We start from the raw sequence: 13719 nt of genomic DNA, 5'->3' as shown, positions 1-13719 counted from the left end.
TGCGAGCTAATCCTCTCTGTTTAAACCTGAGTCTGGTCTGCAGTGCCCCGAGAGGGGAGGGGGGGCTCAATCAGGTTTTAATGTCTATGCTCAATGCAGAAGTTCCAGGAGTGGCCCTGCTCTTCATTCCATCCTCTCTGGTTCCATATATTTTTGTTACATTGTACCCTCTGTCACTAGTAGCATAGGCCAGAGATTTGCAAGGGGTCCACGATTTTTTTGTGGTTAATTTGTGGAAAAATATTGTTGGTGATTTGTATATGTGATAAATTATATATTTTTATTAGTATCGCTATGTACAACAGAATAACATTGTGGATACCATTTTATGCCTGTGCTTCCAGTATAAGGGAAGTTCTAGGTAGGTTTGCGAGCCAATCCTAACTAGTGTTAGCCTATTTCTTTATTTATTTTTATTTCGCCTTTATTTAACCAGGTAGGCAAGTTGAGAACAAGTTCTCATTTACAATTGCGACCTGGCCATGATAAAGCAAAGCAGTTCGACACATACAACAACACAGAGTTACACATGGAGTAGAACAAACATACAGTCAATAATACAGTACAATAATAAGTCTATATACAATGTGAGCAAGTGAGGTGAGATAAGGGAGGTAAAGGTTAAAAAAAAGGCCATGGTGGCGAATTAAATACAAGTAAAACACTGGAATGGTTGATTTGCAGTGGAAGAATGTGCAAAGTAGAGATAGAAATAATGGTGCAAAGGAGCTAAATAAATTCAGTAGGGACATTTATTTTCGATACTGTCGCAAAGCTAACTAAAAAGCAGCATTCCCCAAGTGAGGATGGCTTTCACTTCAGCAGTAATAAATTCATGAACTTCTTTGAGGAAAAGATCCTGATTATTAGAAAGCAAATTATGGACTCCTCTTTAAATCTGCGTATTCCTTAAAAGCTCAGTTGTCCTGAGTCTGCACAACTCTGCCAGGACCTAGGATCAAGAGAGACACTCAAGTGATTTAGTACTATATCTCTTGACACAATGATGAAAATAATCATGGCCTCTAAACCTTCAAGCTGCATACTGGACCCTATTCCAACTAAACTACTGAAAGAGCTGCTTCCTGTGCTTGGCCCTCCTATGTTGAACATAATAAACGGCTCTCTATCCACCGGATGTGTACCAAACTCACTAAAAATGGCAGTAATAAAGCCTCTCTTGAAAAAGCCAAACCTTGACCTAGAAAATATTTTAAAAACTATTGGCCTATATCGAATCTTCCATTCCTCTCAAAACTTTTACAAAAGGCTGTTGCGCAGCAACTCACTGCCTTCCTGAAGACAAACAATGTATACGAAATGCTTCAGTCTGGTTTTAGATCCCATCATAGGTCTTACACTGCACATGTGAAGGTGGTAAATTACCTTTTAATGGCATCAGACCGAGGCTCTGCATCTGTCCTCGTGCTCCTAGACCTTAGAGCTGCTAAGATCACCACATTCTTTTGGAGAGATTGGAAACCCAAATTGGTCTAGAAGGACAAGTTCTGGCCTGGTTTAGATCTTATCTGTCGGAAAGATATCAGTTTGTCTCTGTGAACGGTTTGTCCTCTGACAAATCAACTGTAAATTTCGGTGTTCCTCACAGTTGCGTTTTAGGACCACTATATGTTTTCATTATATATATATGTCATTTGAAAACATAATGTTAACTTTCACTGCTATGCGGATGACACACAACTGTACATTTCGATGAAACATGGTGAAGCCCCAAAATTGCCCTCGCTAGAAACCTGTGTTTCAGACATAAGGAAGTGGATGGCTGCAAACTTTATACTTTTAAACTCGGACAAAACAGAGATGCTTATTCTAGGTCCCAAGAAACAAAGAGATCTTCTGTTGAATCTGACAATGAATCTTAATGGTTGTACAGTCGTCTCAAATAAAACTGTGAAGGACCTCGGCATTACTCTGGACCCTGGTCTCTCTTTTGACGAACATATCAAGACTGTTTCAAGGACAGCTTTTTTCCATCTACGTAACATTGCAAAAATCCGAAACTTTCTGTCCAGAAATGATGCAGAAAAATTAATCCATGCTTTTGTCACTTCTAGGTTAGACTACTGCAATACTCTACTTTCCGGCTACCCGGATAAAGCACTAAATAAACTTCAGTTAGTGCTAAATACGGCTGCTAGAATCCTGACTAGAACCAACACATTTGATCATATTACTCCAGTGCTAGCTTCCCTACACTGGCATCCTGTCAAGGCAAGGGCTGATTTTAAGGTTTTACTGCTAACCTACAAAGCATTACATGGGCTTGCTCCTACCTATCTCTCTGATTTGGTCCTGCCGTACATACCTACACGTACTCTATGGTCACAAGACGCAGGCCTCCTAATTGTCCCTAGAATTTCTAAGCAAACAGCTGGAGGCAGGGCTTTCTCCTATAGAGCTCCATTTTTATTGAATGGTCTGCCTACCCATGTGAGAGACGCAAACTAGGTCTCAACCTTTAAGTCTTTACTGAAGACTCATCTCTTCAGTGGGTCATATGATTGAGTGTAGTCTGGTCCAGGAGTGTGAAGGTGAACGGAAAGGCTCTGGAGCAATGAACCGCTCTTGCTGTCTCTGCCTGGCCGGTTCCCCTCTTTCCACTGGGATTCTCTGCCTCTAACCCTATTACAGGAGCTGGTGCTCTTTCATGCCGTCCCTAGGAGGGGTGCGTCACTTGAGTGGGTTGAGTCACTGATGTGATCTTCCTGTCTGGGTTGGCGCCCCCCTTGGGTTGTGCAGTGGCGGAGATCTTTGTGGGCTATACTCGGCCTTGTCACAGGATGGTAAGTTGGTGGTTGAACAGTGTCAGGGCCACAGTGTCTCCTGACACCTTCTGTCTCAGCCTCCAGTATTTATGCTGCAGTAGTTTATGTGTCGGGGGGCTAGGGTCAGTTTGTTATATCTGGAGTACTTCTCCTGTCTTATCTGGTGTCCTGTGTGAATTTAAGTATGCTCTCTCTAATTATTTCTTTCTCTCTTTCTTTCTCTCTCTCGGAGGACCTGAGCCCTAGGACCATGCCTCAGGACTACCTGGCATGATGACTCCTTGCTGTCCCCAGTCCACCTGACCGTGCTGCTGCTCCAGTTTCAACTGTTCTGCCTGCGGCGATGAAATCCTGACCTGTTCACCGGACGTGCTACCTGTCCCAGACCTATTATTTTACCATGCTGGTCATTTATGAACATTTGAACATCTTGGCCATGTTCTGTTATAATCTCCACCCGGCACAGCCAGAAGAGGACTGGCCCTTATAACCTGGATCCTCTCTAGGTGTCTTCCTAGGTTTTGGCCTTTCTAGGGAGTTTTTCCTAGCCAACGTGCTTCAACACCTGCATTGCATGCTGTTTGGGGTTTTAGGCTGGGTTTCTGTACAGCACTTTGAGATATCAGCTGATGTACGAAGGGCTATATAAATAAATTTGATTTGATTTGAGTAGGGAAAGAGGTAGTTGTTTGGGCTAAATTATAGATGGACTATGTACAGGTGCAGTAATCTGTGAGCTGATCTGACAGTTGGTGCTTAAAGCTAGTGAGGGAGATACGTGTTTCCAGTTTCAGAGATTTTTGTAGTTTGTTCCAGTCATTGGACCCAGCGACTTCGGATCCTCTCCACTCAGCCGTCGGGATCCAGGGAGCGATGCTAGGCAGACACGAGCAGGAAGTGTCTGCTGCTCGACATGCCGTTGAGACCCTGGCCACCCAAGTCTCCAACCTCACAGAACAGGTTCACCATCTCCGCCTCGATCCACCGGCCACTTCCAGGGCTTTCGAGACCCAGTGTGATATTGTGTTTTCTCTCCAGCCCAACACTTACTCCAGGAGCACTGCTCGTGTCGCCTACGTCATATCTCTCCTTATTGGACGGGCTCGTGAGTGGGGCACGGCAATCTGGGAGGCAAGGGCTGAGTGTACTAACCAGTATCAGGACTTTAAGGAGGAGATGATACGGGTTTTTGATCGATCTGTTTTTGGGGAGGAGGCTTCCAGGGCCCTGTCTTCCCTATGTCAAGGTAATCGATCCATAACAGACTACTCTATTGAGTTTCGCACTCTTGCTGCCTCCAGTGGCTGGAACGAGCCGGCTTTGCTCGCTCGTTTTCTGGAGGGTCTCCGCGCAGAGGTAAAGGATGAGATTCTCTCCCGGGAGGTCCCTTCCAGCGTGGATTCCCTGATTGAACTCGCTATTCGCATTGAGCGACGGGTTGATCTGCGTCACCGAGCTCGTGGAAAGGAGCTCGCGTTCTCCGTTGCCCCCCTCTCCGCATCACTACCATCTTCCTCTGCCGGCTCGGGAGCTGAGCCTATGCAGCTGGGAGGTATCCGCATCTCGACTAAGGAGAGGGAACGGAGAATCACCAACCGCCTCTGTCTCTATTGCGGTTCTGCTGGTCATTTTGTCACTTCATGTCCAGTAAAAGCAGCAGAGAACTGGAAGGAGAGGCGGCCAAAGGAAGAATTGGTTTTGGGGGTGACCAGAGAGATATACCTGCTGGAGTGTGTGATACAGGTGGGTGCTGCTATGGTGACCAGCGAGCTGAGATAAGGGGGGATTTTACCTAGCAGGGTATTGTAAATGACCTGGAGCCAGTGGGTTTGGCGACGAGTATGAAGCGAGGGCCAGCCAACGAGAGTGTACAGGTCACAATGGTGGGTAGTATATGGGGCTTTGGTGACAAAACGGATTGCACTGTGATAGACTGCATCCAATTTGTTGAGTAGGGTATTGGAGGCTATTTTGTAAATGACATCGCCGAAGTCAAGGATTGGTAGGATGGTCAGTTTTACAAGGGTATGTTTGGCAGCATGAGGGAAGGATACTTTTTTGCGAAATAGGAAGCCAATTCTAGATTTAACTTTGGATTGGAGATGTTTGATGTGGGTCTGGAAGGAGAGTTTACAGTCTAACCAGACACCTAGGTATTTGTAGTTATCCACGTATTCTAAGTCAGAGCCGTCCAGAGTAGTGATGTTGGACAGGCGGGCAGGTGCAGGCAGCGATCGGTTGAAGAGCATGCATTTAGTTTTACTTGTATTTAAGAGCAATTGGAGGCCATGGAAGGAGAGTTGTATGGCATTGAAGCTCGTCTGGAGGGTTGTTAACTCAGTGTCCAAAGAAGGGCCAGAAGTATACAGAATGGTGTCGTCTGCTTAGAGGTGGATCAGAGACTCACCAGCAGCAAGAGCAACATCATTGATGTATATAGAGAAGAGAGTCGGTTCAAGAATTGAACCCTGTGGCACCCCCATAGAGACTGCCAGAGGCCCGGACAACAGACCCTCTGATTTGACACACTGAACTCTATCAGATAATTAGTTGGTGAACCAGGCGAGGCAACCATTTGAGAAACCAAGGCTGTCGAGTCTTCCGATGAAGATGTGGTGATTGACAGAGTCGAAAGCCTTGGCCAGGTCAATGAATACGGCTGCACAGTATTGTTTCTTATCGATGGCGGTTAAGATATCATTTAGGACCTTGAGTGTGGCTGAGGTGCACCCATGACCAGCTCTGAAACCAGATTGCATAGCGGAGAAGGTATGTTGGGATTCGAAATGGTCGGTAATCTGTTTGTTGACTTGCTTTCGAAGACCTTAGAAAGGCAGGGTAGGATAGATATAGGTCTGTGGCAGTTTGGGTCAAGAGTGTGACCGCAGCTGCTTTCCAATCTTTGGGAATCTCAGACGACACGAAAGAGAGGTTGAACAGGCTAGTAATAGGCGTTGCAACAATTTCGGCAGATCATTTTAGAAAGAAAGGGTCCAGATTGTCTAGCCCGGCGGATTTGTAGGGGTCCAGATTTTGCAGCTCTTTCAGAACATCAGCTGACTGGATTTGGGAGAAGGAGAAATGGCGAAGGCTTGGGCGAGTTGCTGTGGGGGGTGCAGTGCTGTTGACCGGAGTAGGGGTAGCCAGGTGGAAAGCATGGCCAGCTGTAGAGAAAATGCTTATTGAAATTCTCAATTATACTGGATTTATCGGTGGTGACAGTGTTTCCTATCTTCAGTGCAGTGGGCATCTGGGAGGAGGTGTTCTTATTCTCCATGGACTTTACAGGGTCCCAGAACTTTTTTGAGTGTTTGTTGCAGGAAGCAAATTGCTGCCTGAAGAAGCTAGCCTTGGCTTTTCTAACTGCCTGTGTGTTTTGGTTTCTAGCTTGCCTGAAAAGTTGCATATCACGGAGGCTGTTCGATACTAATGCAGAACTCCATAGGATGTTTTTGTGTTGGTTAAGGGCAGTCAGGTCTGGAGAGAACCAAGGGCTATATCTGTTCCTGGTTCTACATTTCTTGAATGGGGCATGCTGTCACGTTCTGACCTTAGTTCTTTTAGTTGTGGGTGATTGTTTCTGTCTCTGTGTCTTTACCAGACAGAACTGTTTCGTTTTCGTCCATGCTCCTTGTTATTTTGTTTTTGGTGTTCAATGTTAATAAATTATCAACATGGACACGTACCACGCTGCATATTGGTCCGATCCTTCATACACCTCGTCAGAGGAAGACGAATATCGTTACACATGCTTATTTAAGATGGTGAGGAAGGCATTTAAATAAATAAAAACAGGCATCCTCTACTGACGGGATGAGATCAATATCCTTCCAGGATACCCCGGCCAGGTCGATTAGAAAGGCCTGCTCGCTGAAGTGTTTCAGGGAGCGTTTGACAGTGATGTGTGGAGGTTGTTTGACCGCTAACCCATTACGGATGCAGGCAATGAGGCAGTGATCGCTGAGATCTTGGTTGAAAACAGCAGAGGTGTATTTAGAGGGCAAGTTGGTTAGGATGATATCTATGACTGGAAGTCTACAGGAACTGTACTTCCCCGACTCTGGGGAAGTAGATACATGCTTTTATTGATAAAATCTCGAACTATTCCTTTAATATGGGGCAAATTACAGTTTTTTTCTGTATTGAAAATGATTAGGCAGGTCTCTTAGTGTTCGTTTTCAGGATGAAAAAGCAGTTTCAGTGTCAATTTAAACAACCAAAACCAGATAGAAAGCATGCAGAAAAGAAATGGAACTATACATATTTTTTAATAATACCATATTTGACAACAATCAAATAAAAGTTAGACAGTCTGGGAGAATCAAAAACCGGGCATCAGGGCACATGCCCATTGGTTTTGTTCTAATGTTTGACCAGAGGAACATAGCATTAGCTATGGAAAAATGCATAGAATTGCAAGAATTAAAACTGTAAAATTGTCTCTCAGCTCCATGCCAAACTGTGTAGAATGGCTGAAATTTGCTTAAAATCTGCAAACTGTTTTCTCCACCAACAAAAAAATAAATGTACCTTTCTAGCTAGTAGCAAAGAAGAGGTGACGTGAGAGAGTTTTTTTCGCCCCAAATCTGCCCAAGTTTAGCAGATCATTAATTATTAAGCAAGTGAGGGAGTTTTTTATTTTGGGGGGGGGGCAATGAGTGTCGAAATTAGTTAAGATAAAAGGAATTGCTATTTTGATATGTGAGGCTTATTTGATCTAATATAAGTTTAGTAATGCTTAGGTTATTACGAGTGTACAGATATAAGTGTGATGCACGTGACATCCCAGCAACGTTGAGAAAAAACACTTTATTGGAGTTGTCCCTGTTGAAATTCGAGTCGGTCTATGCATATTCATATTCTCTAAATATTTTATAATCAAGGATATTATTTCTGATCTGACAGGTTTTTGCAACCTATAAGCTAATGGGTGTATATCCAGCTAGTTCAGGTTCTGTCTGACTGTTTTCTGCTCTGAATGCAGATAGAGGTCTCACACACACACACACACACACACACACACACACGCACACACACAAAGACATACACACACACAGTGTTTTTGCAACAAAAATCTTTATTCTCATCTACTATGCTACAAATTGTTTTACTATTTGGCATGCATAGAATCACACAAGTAAGACACATGCAAAGTCACAAATAAGACTGCCTAAGGGAGACTCGCACAAAAAAATACACAAGCACTCATACATACACACTCTCATCAGTACATAAATACACACACACACACACACACACACACACACACACACACACACACACACACACACACACACACACACACACACACACACACACACACACACACACACACACACACACACACACACACACACACACACACACACACACACACACACACACACACACATTCTCACACAGGTTTCAGTGTTATGTTGATCACCACAATAATATACTGTGTGTATGTTTGTTTGTGGTGCACATTGTTTATTTGCATGGGGAGTGACAGTGTGTCTGGTTAAATCATAAGTGGAGCATGCATTCTTAGTATTCATGCAAAACAATGTGCAAAACTGTGTATTGGGTTGGCCCGAAGAAACCAATTCATTATGATTGCTACCGCATTCCCCAGAGTATTCGCTTCTCAAGAAACAGATCTTCCATTTATCAAAGCAGGTACCCATCTATGTTCAAAAATCGTATAATGTAACTCGATATGTGTTGATAATGATAAAATCTAAAAAAGTGCATCCGTGGTAATACATGGCATGTAATTCAAGATAGAGCCAGCATATGCCATGGGTTTGACACTAACTGTACAGTAGCTTAAGACATATGAAATCTTACAGTAAAGGATAATTGAGGTGCACAAACACACATGAACGCACACACAAACAATACATATTTTGAGAGTTGGTACACTGATATAATAATATTGCCACTAAAAAGTTTATTTTAGGAGTCCAAAGTCCCAGAGGGGAATATGCTGCTTTAGACTAGTTATAGGAGACGTTGGCATAAGTAAGAAAGTGTTGAAAATGTAAATGTGTCTCCTTTACTTTGCTACAGCATTAACCAACCATTGCTATGAGTGTAAGTAGCTCAAACATCACATTGCTCTTTAGACCCTGTAAACACCTAGATATGTTTTCTCTAATATCTGAAATGTACAATGTAAAACTGTGGGAGGCTGGCTGTTGTTCTGTTTTGCTCTTAGAGACAGCAGTAACAGCATCATCATGATCACTGATGTTGTTCCTTCAGCTTCTGTGCATGTCTTCAGATGTGGCAGTAGCAGAGCGGGGTTGATATGTCGTTTTCTCCTTCTGTAGTTCAGAAGTCTGAGGTAAGAGGTCTGTCGGTAAGGGCGCTGCCATCTCTGCCTCTCCTTCACTTCTTCTTCTCCTTCTCATCCTCTCTTACCAGGAAAGGAACCAGTCGGTATCATGACCTACACTCAGCGAGACATCATGCGCACAAACTCTGAGGGAGATTCGTAAAAGAGAGAGATTAATAAAACTGAGAGACATTAATACAACAACAGGGAAAGAGTGTGAACATGATTCACGTAAAGTTTAGGGGCTGATCCCCAACTGGTGAATTTGGCCCACAGGTGATTTTATTTGCCCCCCCCATAAAAGACTGTAAAACACCAGCAGATCAGCTCCAAGAGATTTTAATTTTGGAAATCTGTTCCATAGTATTCCCACGCATAATAGAGAGATACTGTATATGAGATCATAAACAAATGTAAGCAGTGTTTGAAATTATGATGTTTCAGTCAAACGTTATATCTGTTTGGGCTTCTTGCGGTCAATTTGCAGTCTACAAAAGATTTGTAATTATGTCCTAACGTGTAGGGAATGCATGGTACTGAAGGTCACAGTGCTTTTAAGCACTGTATGTGCTGCTATCAGCCAATAAAAATAAATACATTTTCATAGCAACGATTCTATTTCTAAATGAGCACTGTGGATTATAAATATGAATGTATTTAGAGCGTAAGACGTGTGGGCGAAACTAACGTTTGGAGAACGCAGAGCATACGGATGACTCTAGTAAGAATACCAGCACATTGCTATTTTTGTCCCACTGGCAGTATGCTTCCCTTGTTCTCCTGGTAATCTGTGAGGTGACATAATCCTTTGGTGTGGAGATAATCTGACAGACAGCCTGACTCCCTTCATCCTCCCACCTCGCTCTTAGCATGATGCTAGAGTATCAGCCTGCCTCAAACTGTATCTGTGGGGATTGGCACTGAGAGGGTGTGTATATGCATGTGCTTGGGTATGTGTGTGTGTGACAGGATTATTGTGATGGGATTATTGGCATAGCCATAAGAGGGTGCTGCAGCACCCCCTGAAAAATTGGAGAAAAAAAATATATATATATATATTAGCAGCCCGATATATCCGTCTGCAACGCCAGCACTGGCAAAAATATTTGTTTGATGTGTTTCCTACCATTCCCTTTTATCCATTCTAGCCATTACAATGAGCCTGTCCTATCGTTCCTCCAACAGCCTCCTCTGGACTGTATATATGAATGGACAAAACCATCAATCATGTGACACCATTAATTCCTATTTGAACACTCAATAGCGCATTGAAGCCAAATTAAGGTTTAGATGGCATATCATGAAGAAATAACATGTGCAGTTTGAGCTATTCTAGGTAGTGACGTTGTAGGCTTGATCAGTGCTGCTGACTCTCATTAGGAACTCAATTTGAAGGCTGACCGGGTACTGCAGGCTGCCATTAGCAACTCAATTATTCTTATAACTCCTTCTGTGTGCAATTTTCAAATAATTGGTTCAAGGACCTACATCTGGTGTATTAGAAGCAATTATTGGTATCATGATCGTCTTCGATTTTTTTTTGTTATTTACACAAAGTTTGACCAAGAAGATTGCAATTTTTCCACATACTACAGTATAGTGTGACATCCTGTTTTCTGCTAACTGCAATACCGCAGTGGCCATTGAACTTCAATGGCTTCAATGAGAGGGGGCTGTCATTCTCCCCTGATATGAACAGTGGACCATGACCGGGATTTGTCAAGCGCTGCAATATCATACAACAAAATAATAATGAACATAAAGTGAATTCGGAAAGTATTCAGACCCCTTGACTTTTTCCACATTTTGTTACATTACAGCCTTATTCCAAAATTTATTAAATTAAATTTTTCCCTCATCAATCTACACATAATACCGCATAATGACAATGCAAAAAATAGATTTTTAGAAATGCTTTCAAAAGTATATAAAAAAGAAAAACATAAATACCTTATTTGCAAAATTATTCAAACCCTTTGCTATGAGACTCAAAATAGAGCTCAGCTGCATACTGTTTCCATTGATCATCCTTGAGATGTTTCTACAACTTGATTGGAGTCCGCCTGTGGTAAATTCCATTAATTGGACATGATTTGGAAAGGCACACACCTGTCTATATAAGGTCCCACAGTTGACAGTGCATGTCAGAGAAAAAATAGAAAAAACTAAGCCATGAGGTCGAAGGAATTGTCTGTAGAGCTCCGAGACAGGATTGTGTCGAAGCACAGATCTGGAGAAGGGTACCAAAACATTGAAGGTCCCCAAGAACACAGTGGCCTCCATCATTCTTAAATGGAAGAAGTTTGGAACCACCAAGACTTTTCTTAGAGCCCGGCCAAACTGAGCAATTGGGGGAAAAGGGTCTTGGTTAGGGAGGTGACCAAGAACCCGATGGTCACTCTGACAGAGCTCCAGATTTCCTCTGTGGAGATGGGACAACCATCTCGGCAGCACTCAGGATTTTATAGTAGAGTGGCCAGACGGAAGCCACTCTGCAGTAAAAGGCACATGACAGCCCGCTTGGAGTTTGCCAAAAGGTACCTAAAGAATGTCAGACCATGAGAAACAAGATTATCTGGTCTGATGAAACCAAGATTGAACTCTTTGGCCTGAATGCCAAGCATCACGTCTGGAGGAACCCTGGCACCATCCCTACGCTGAAACCTGGCACCATCCCTACGCTGAGGCCTGGTGGTGGCAGCATCATGCTGTGGTGATATTATTCAGCAGCAGGGACTGTAAGACTAGACAAGATTGAGGGAAAGATGAACGGAGCAAAGTACAGAGAGATCCTTGAGGAAAACCTGCTCCAGAGTGCTCAGGACCTCAGACTGGTGTGAAGGTTCACCTTCCAATAGGACAACAACACGAAGCACACAGCCAAGACAACGAAGGAGTGGCTTCAAGACAAGTCTCTGAAAGTCCTTGAGTGGCCCAGTCAGAGCCCGGACTTGAACCCGATTGAACATCTCTGGAAACCTAAAAATAGCTGAGCAACGACACCTGACAGAACTGTCATGACGATGGCCTGTGGATGAGGTTTATGACACCATCATAAATACCTTTCTCCTTTGTTACAAATAGAGTCTGGGAACATCAAAAGGTGGGGGGAAAGGAACCATATTTCGGTAATCCAACCAGCTATAAATATGTGTTGGTACTAAATGAATATGATGCCAGATCAGTTGGCGTCTGAGACATTATTACTGATGATAGGACGACATAAACTGTATCTTGGAAAGTCTACAAATTTTTGTTATCAGATTCACATGGAATTGTTGTGCAATTTAAATGTTTAAATATGAAACTATTTGTGAAAAGATTAAATGTAGCTTCTTAATGAGAGAACGGTTTGTCATAGAGTAAACTATGCTCAACTCAGTGGCCCTGCCCATGTGAACAGACATTGGTTATAAACTATGAAACACGCCCTTCTCTCCCCTCCTATATAAAGCCCTTGACAAAACTGTAACTTTCTGTTCCAAGAAAATTAGGGCGACAGTCCTACGTTAAAAGGGCTCAGATAATAAGCTGTTCCAAAGACGTGTGGACTTGAGTTCCCCATGTTGAAAGGACAAAGACCACCTACAGAACTAAGCCAATCTTAGAGAACCTAACAAAATTAGAATCGAATTTCATTGTGAAGGTGATGACCTACACCCCGGAAGGATGAATTTCGACTATACCAGCCAGAATATAGCATGAGCTTAAAAGTATGGCACCTTGGTATGAACTTTGAACTCTTATTCACTCCAGAAGTGATACCTCCTAGCCGTTGAATTAGCAGCAGTCGCTAAAAGTGGGCTAGGAGAGGATGGACAGAGTATTCATTCTACCACGCTCCAGCTCACCACTAGCATACCTTCTGCCTTTGTTATTCAGTCTTCCCGCTCTTTCACTCAAACCCAACCCCCTCTCTTTGTGTAACCAGCTGTCGTATCTGTTCCGTCCAACAGGGACGTTTTCTTTATGACATCATTTGTAATCAATGTATGATGTGTGATTATTTAGGTATTTAGTAAATAAATAATTAAACCAAATGTTGTATTGCTGATTCAACTTGTTAGCCACGGTTCGTCAAGAATTTACAACTTTCAGATGAGACTGAATAAAGTGACGATTAAATATTGACTGCTATTGATGATTCACCTAATCATTCACCTGATTATTTATTTAACTAGGCAAGTCAGTTAATTAAGAACAAATTCTTATTTTCAATGACGGCCTAGGAACAGGGTCCTGTTCAGAGGCCCGACAGAACGACAGCTCGGGGGTTTGAACTTGCAACCTTGCGGTTACTAGTCCACCGCTCTAACCACTAGGCTACCCTGCCGCCCCTTAATCAGGTAATTACAGACAAATGATTTTAAAGAATAGCATGTCATATCACTTAATCCAGCATAGCCAAAGACACGACAGCTTTGTATTTTTTATAAATTTGCAAAAATGTATAAAAACCTGTTTTTGCTTTGTCATTATGGGGTATTGTTTGTAGATTGATGAGGGGGAAAAAACTATTTAATTTTAGGCTGTAATGTAACAAAGGCTGTAACGTAAAAAAATATTTGGAAAAAGTCAAGGGGTCTGAATACTTTCCGAATGCACTGTAATACC

At 42.8% G+C, this 13719-nt stretch overlaps 1 protein-coding gene across 3 annotated transcripts in view; it reads right to left on the bottom strand.

Annotated features, from left to right (window-relative positions):
• Positions 1 to 7874: 7874 nt before the first annotated feature.
• Positions 7875 to 13719, bottom strand: part of LOC139421937 (calcium binding protein 1b) — a 28839-nt gene continuing 22994 nt past the window's right edge. For all 3 annotated transcript variants that reach the window (XM_071173073.1, XM_071173076.1, XM_071173075.1), the window contains exon 7: positions 7875 to 9251. In XM_071173073.1, the coding sequence (XP_071029174.1) occupies positions 9226 to 9251 (26 nt within the window). In that variant the 3' untranslated portion in view covers positions 7875 to 9225. The remainder of the gene's footprint in view (positions 9252 to 13719) is intronic.

Source organism: Oncorhynchus clarkii, chromosome 12 (assembly GCF_045791955.1).
Source record: "Oncorhynchus clarkii lewisi isolate Uvic-CL-2024 chromosome 12, UVic_Ocla_1.0, whole genome shotgun sequence".
NCBI lineage: Eukaryota > Metazoa > Chordata > Actinopteri > Salmoniformes > Salmonidae > Oncorhynchus > Oncorhynchus clarkii.
This window is presented reverse-complemented; position numbering and strand designations above follow the sequence as displayed.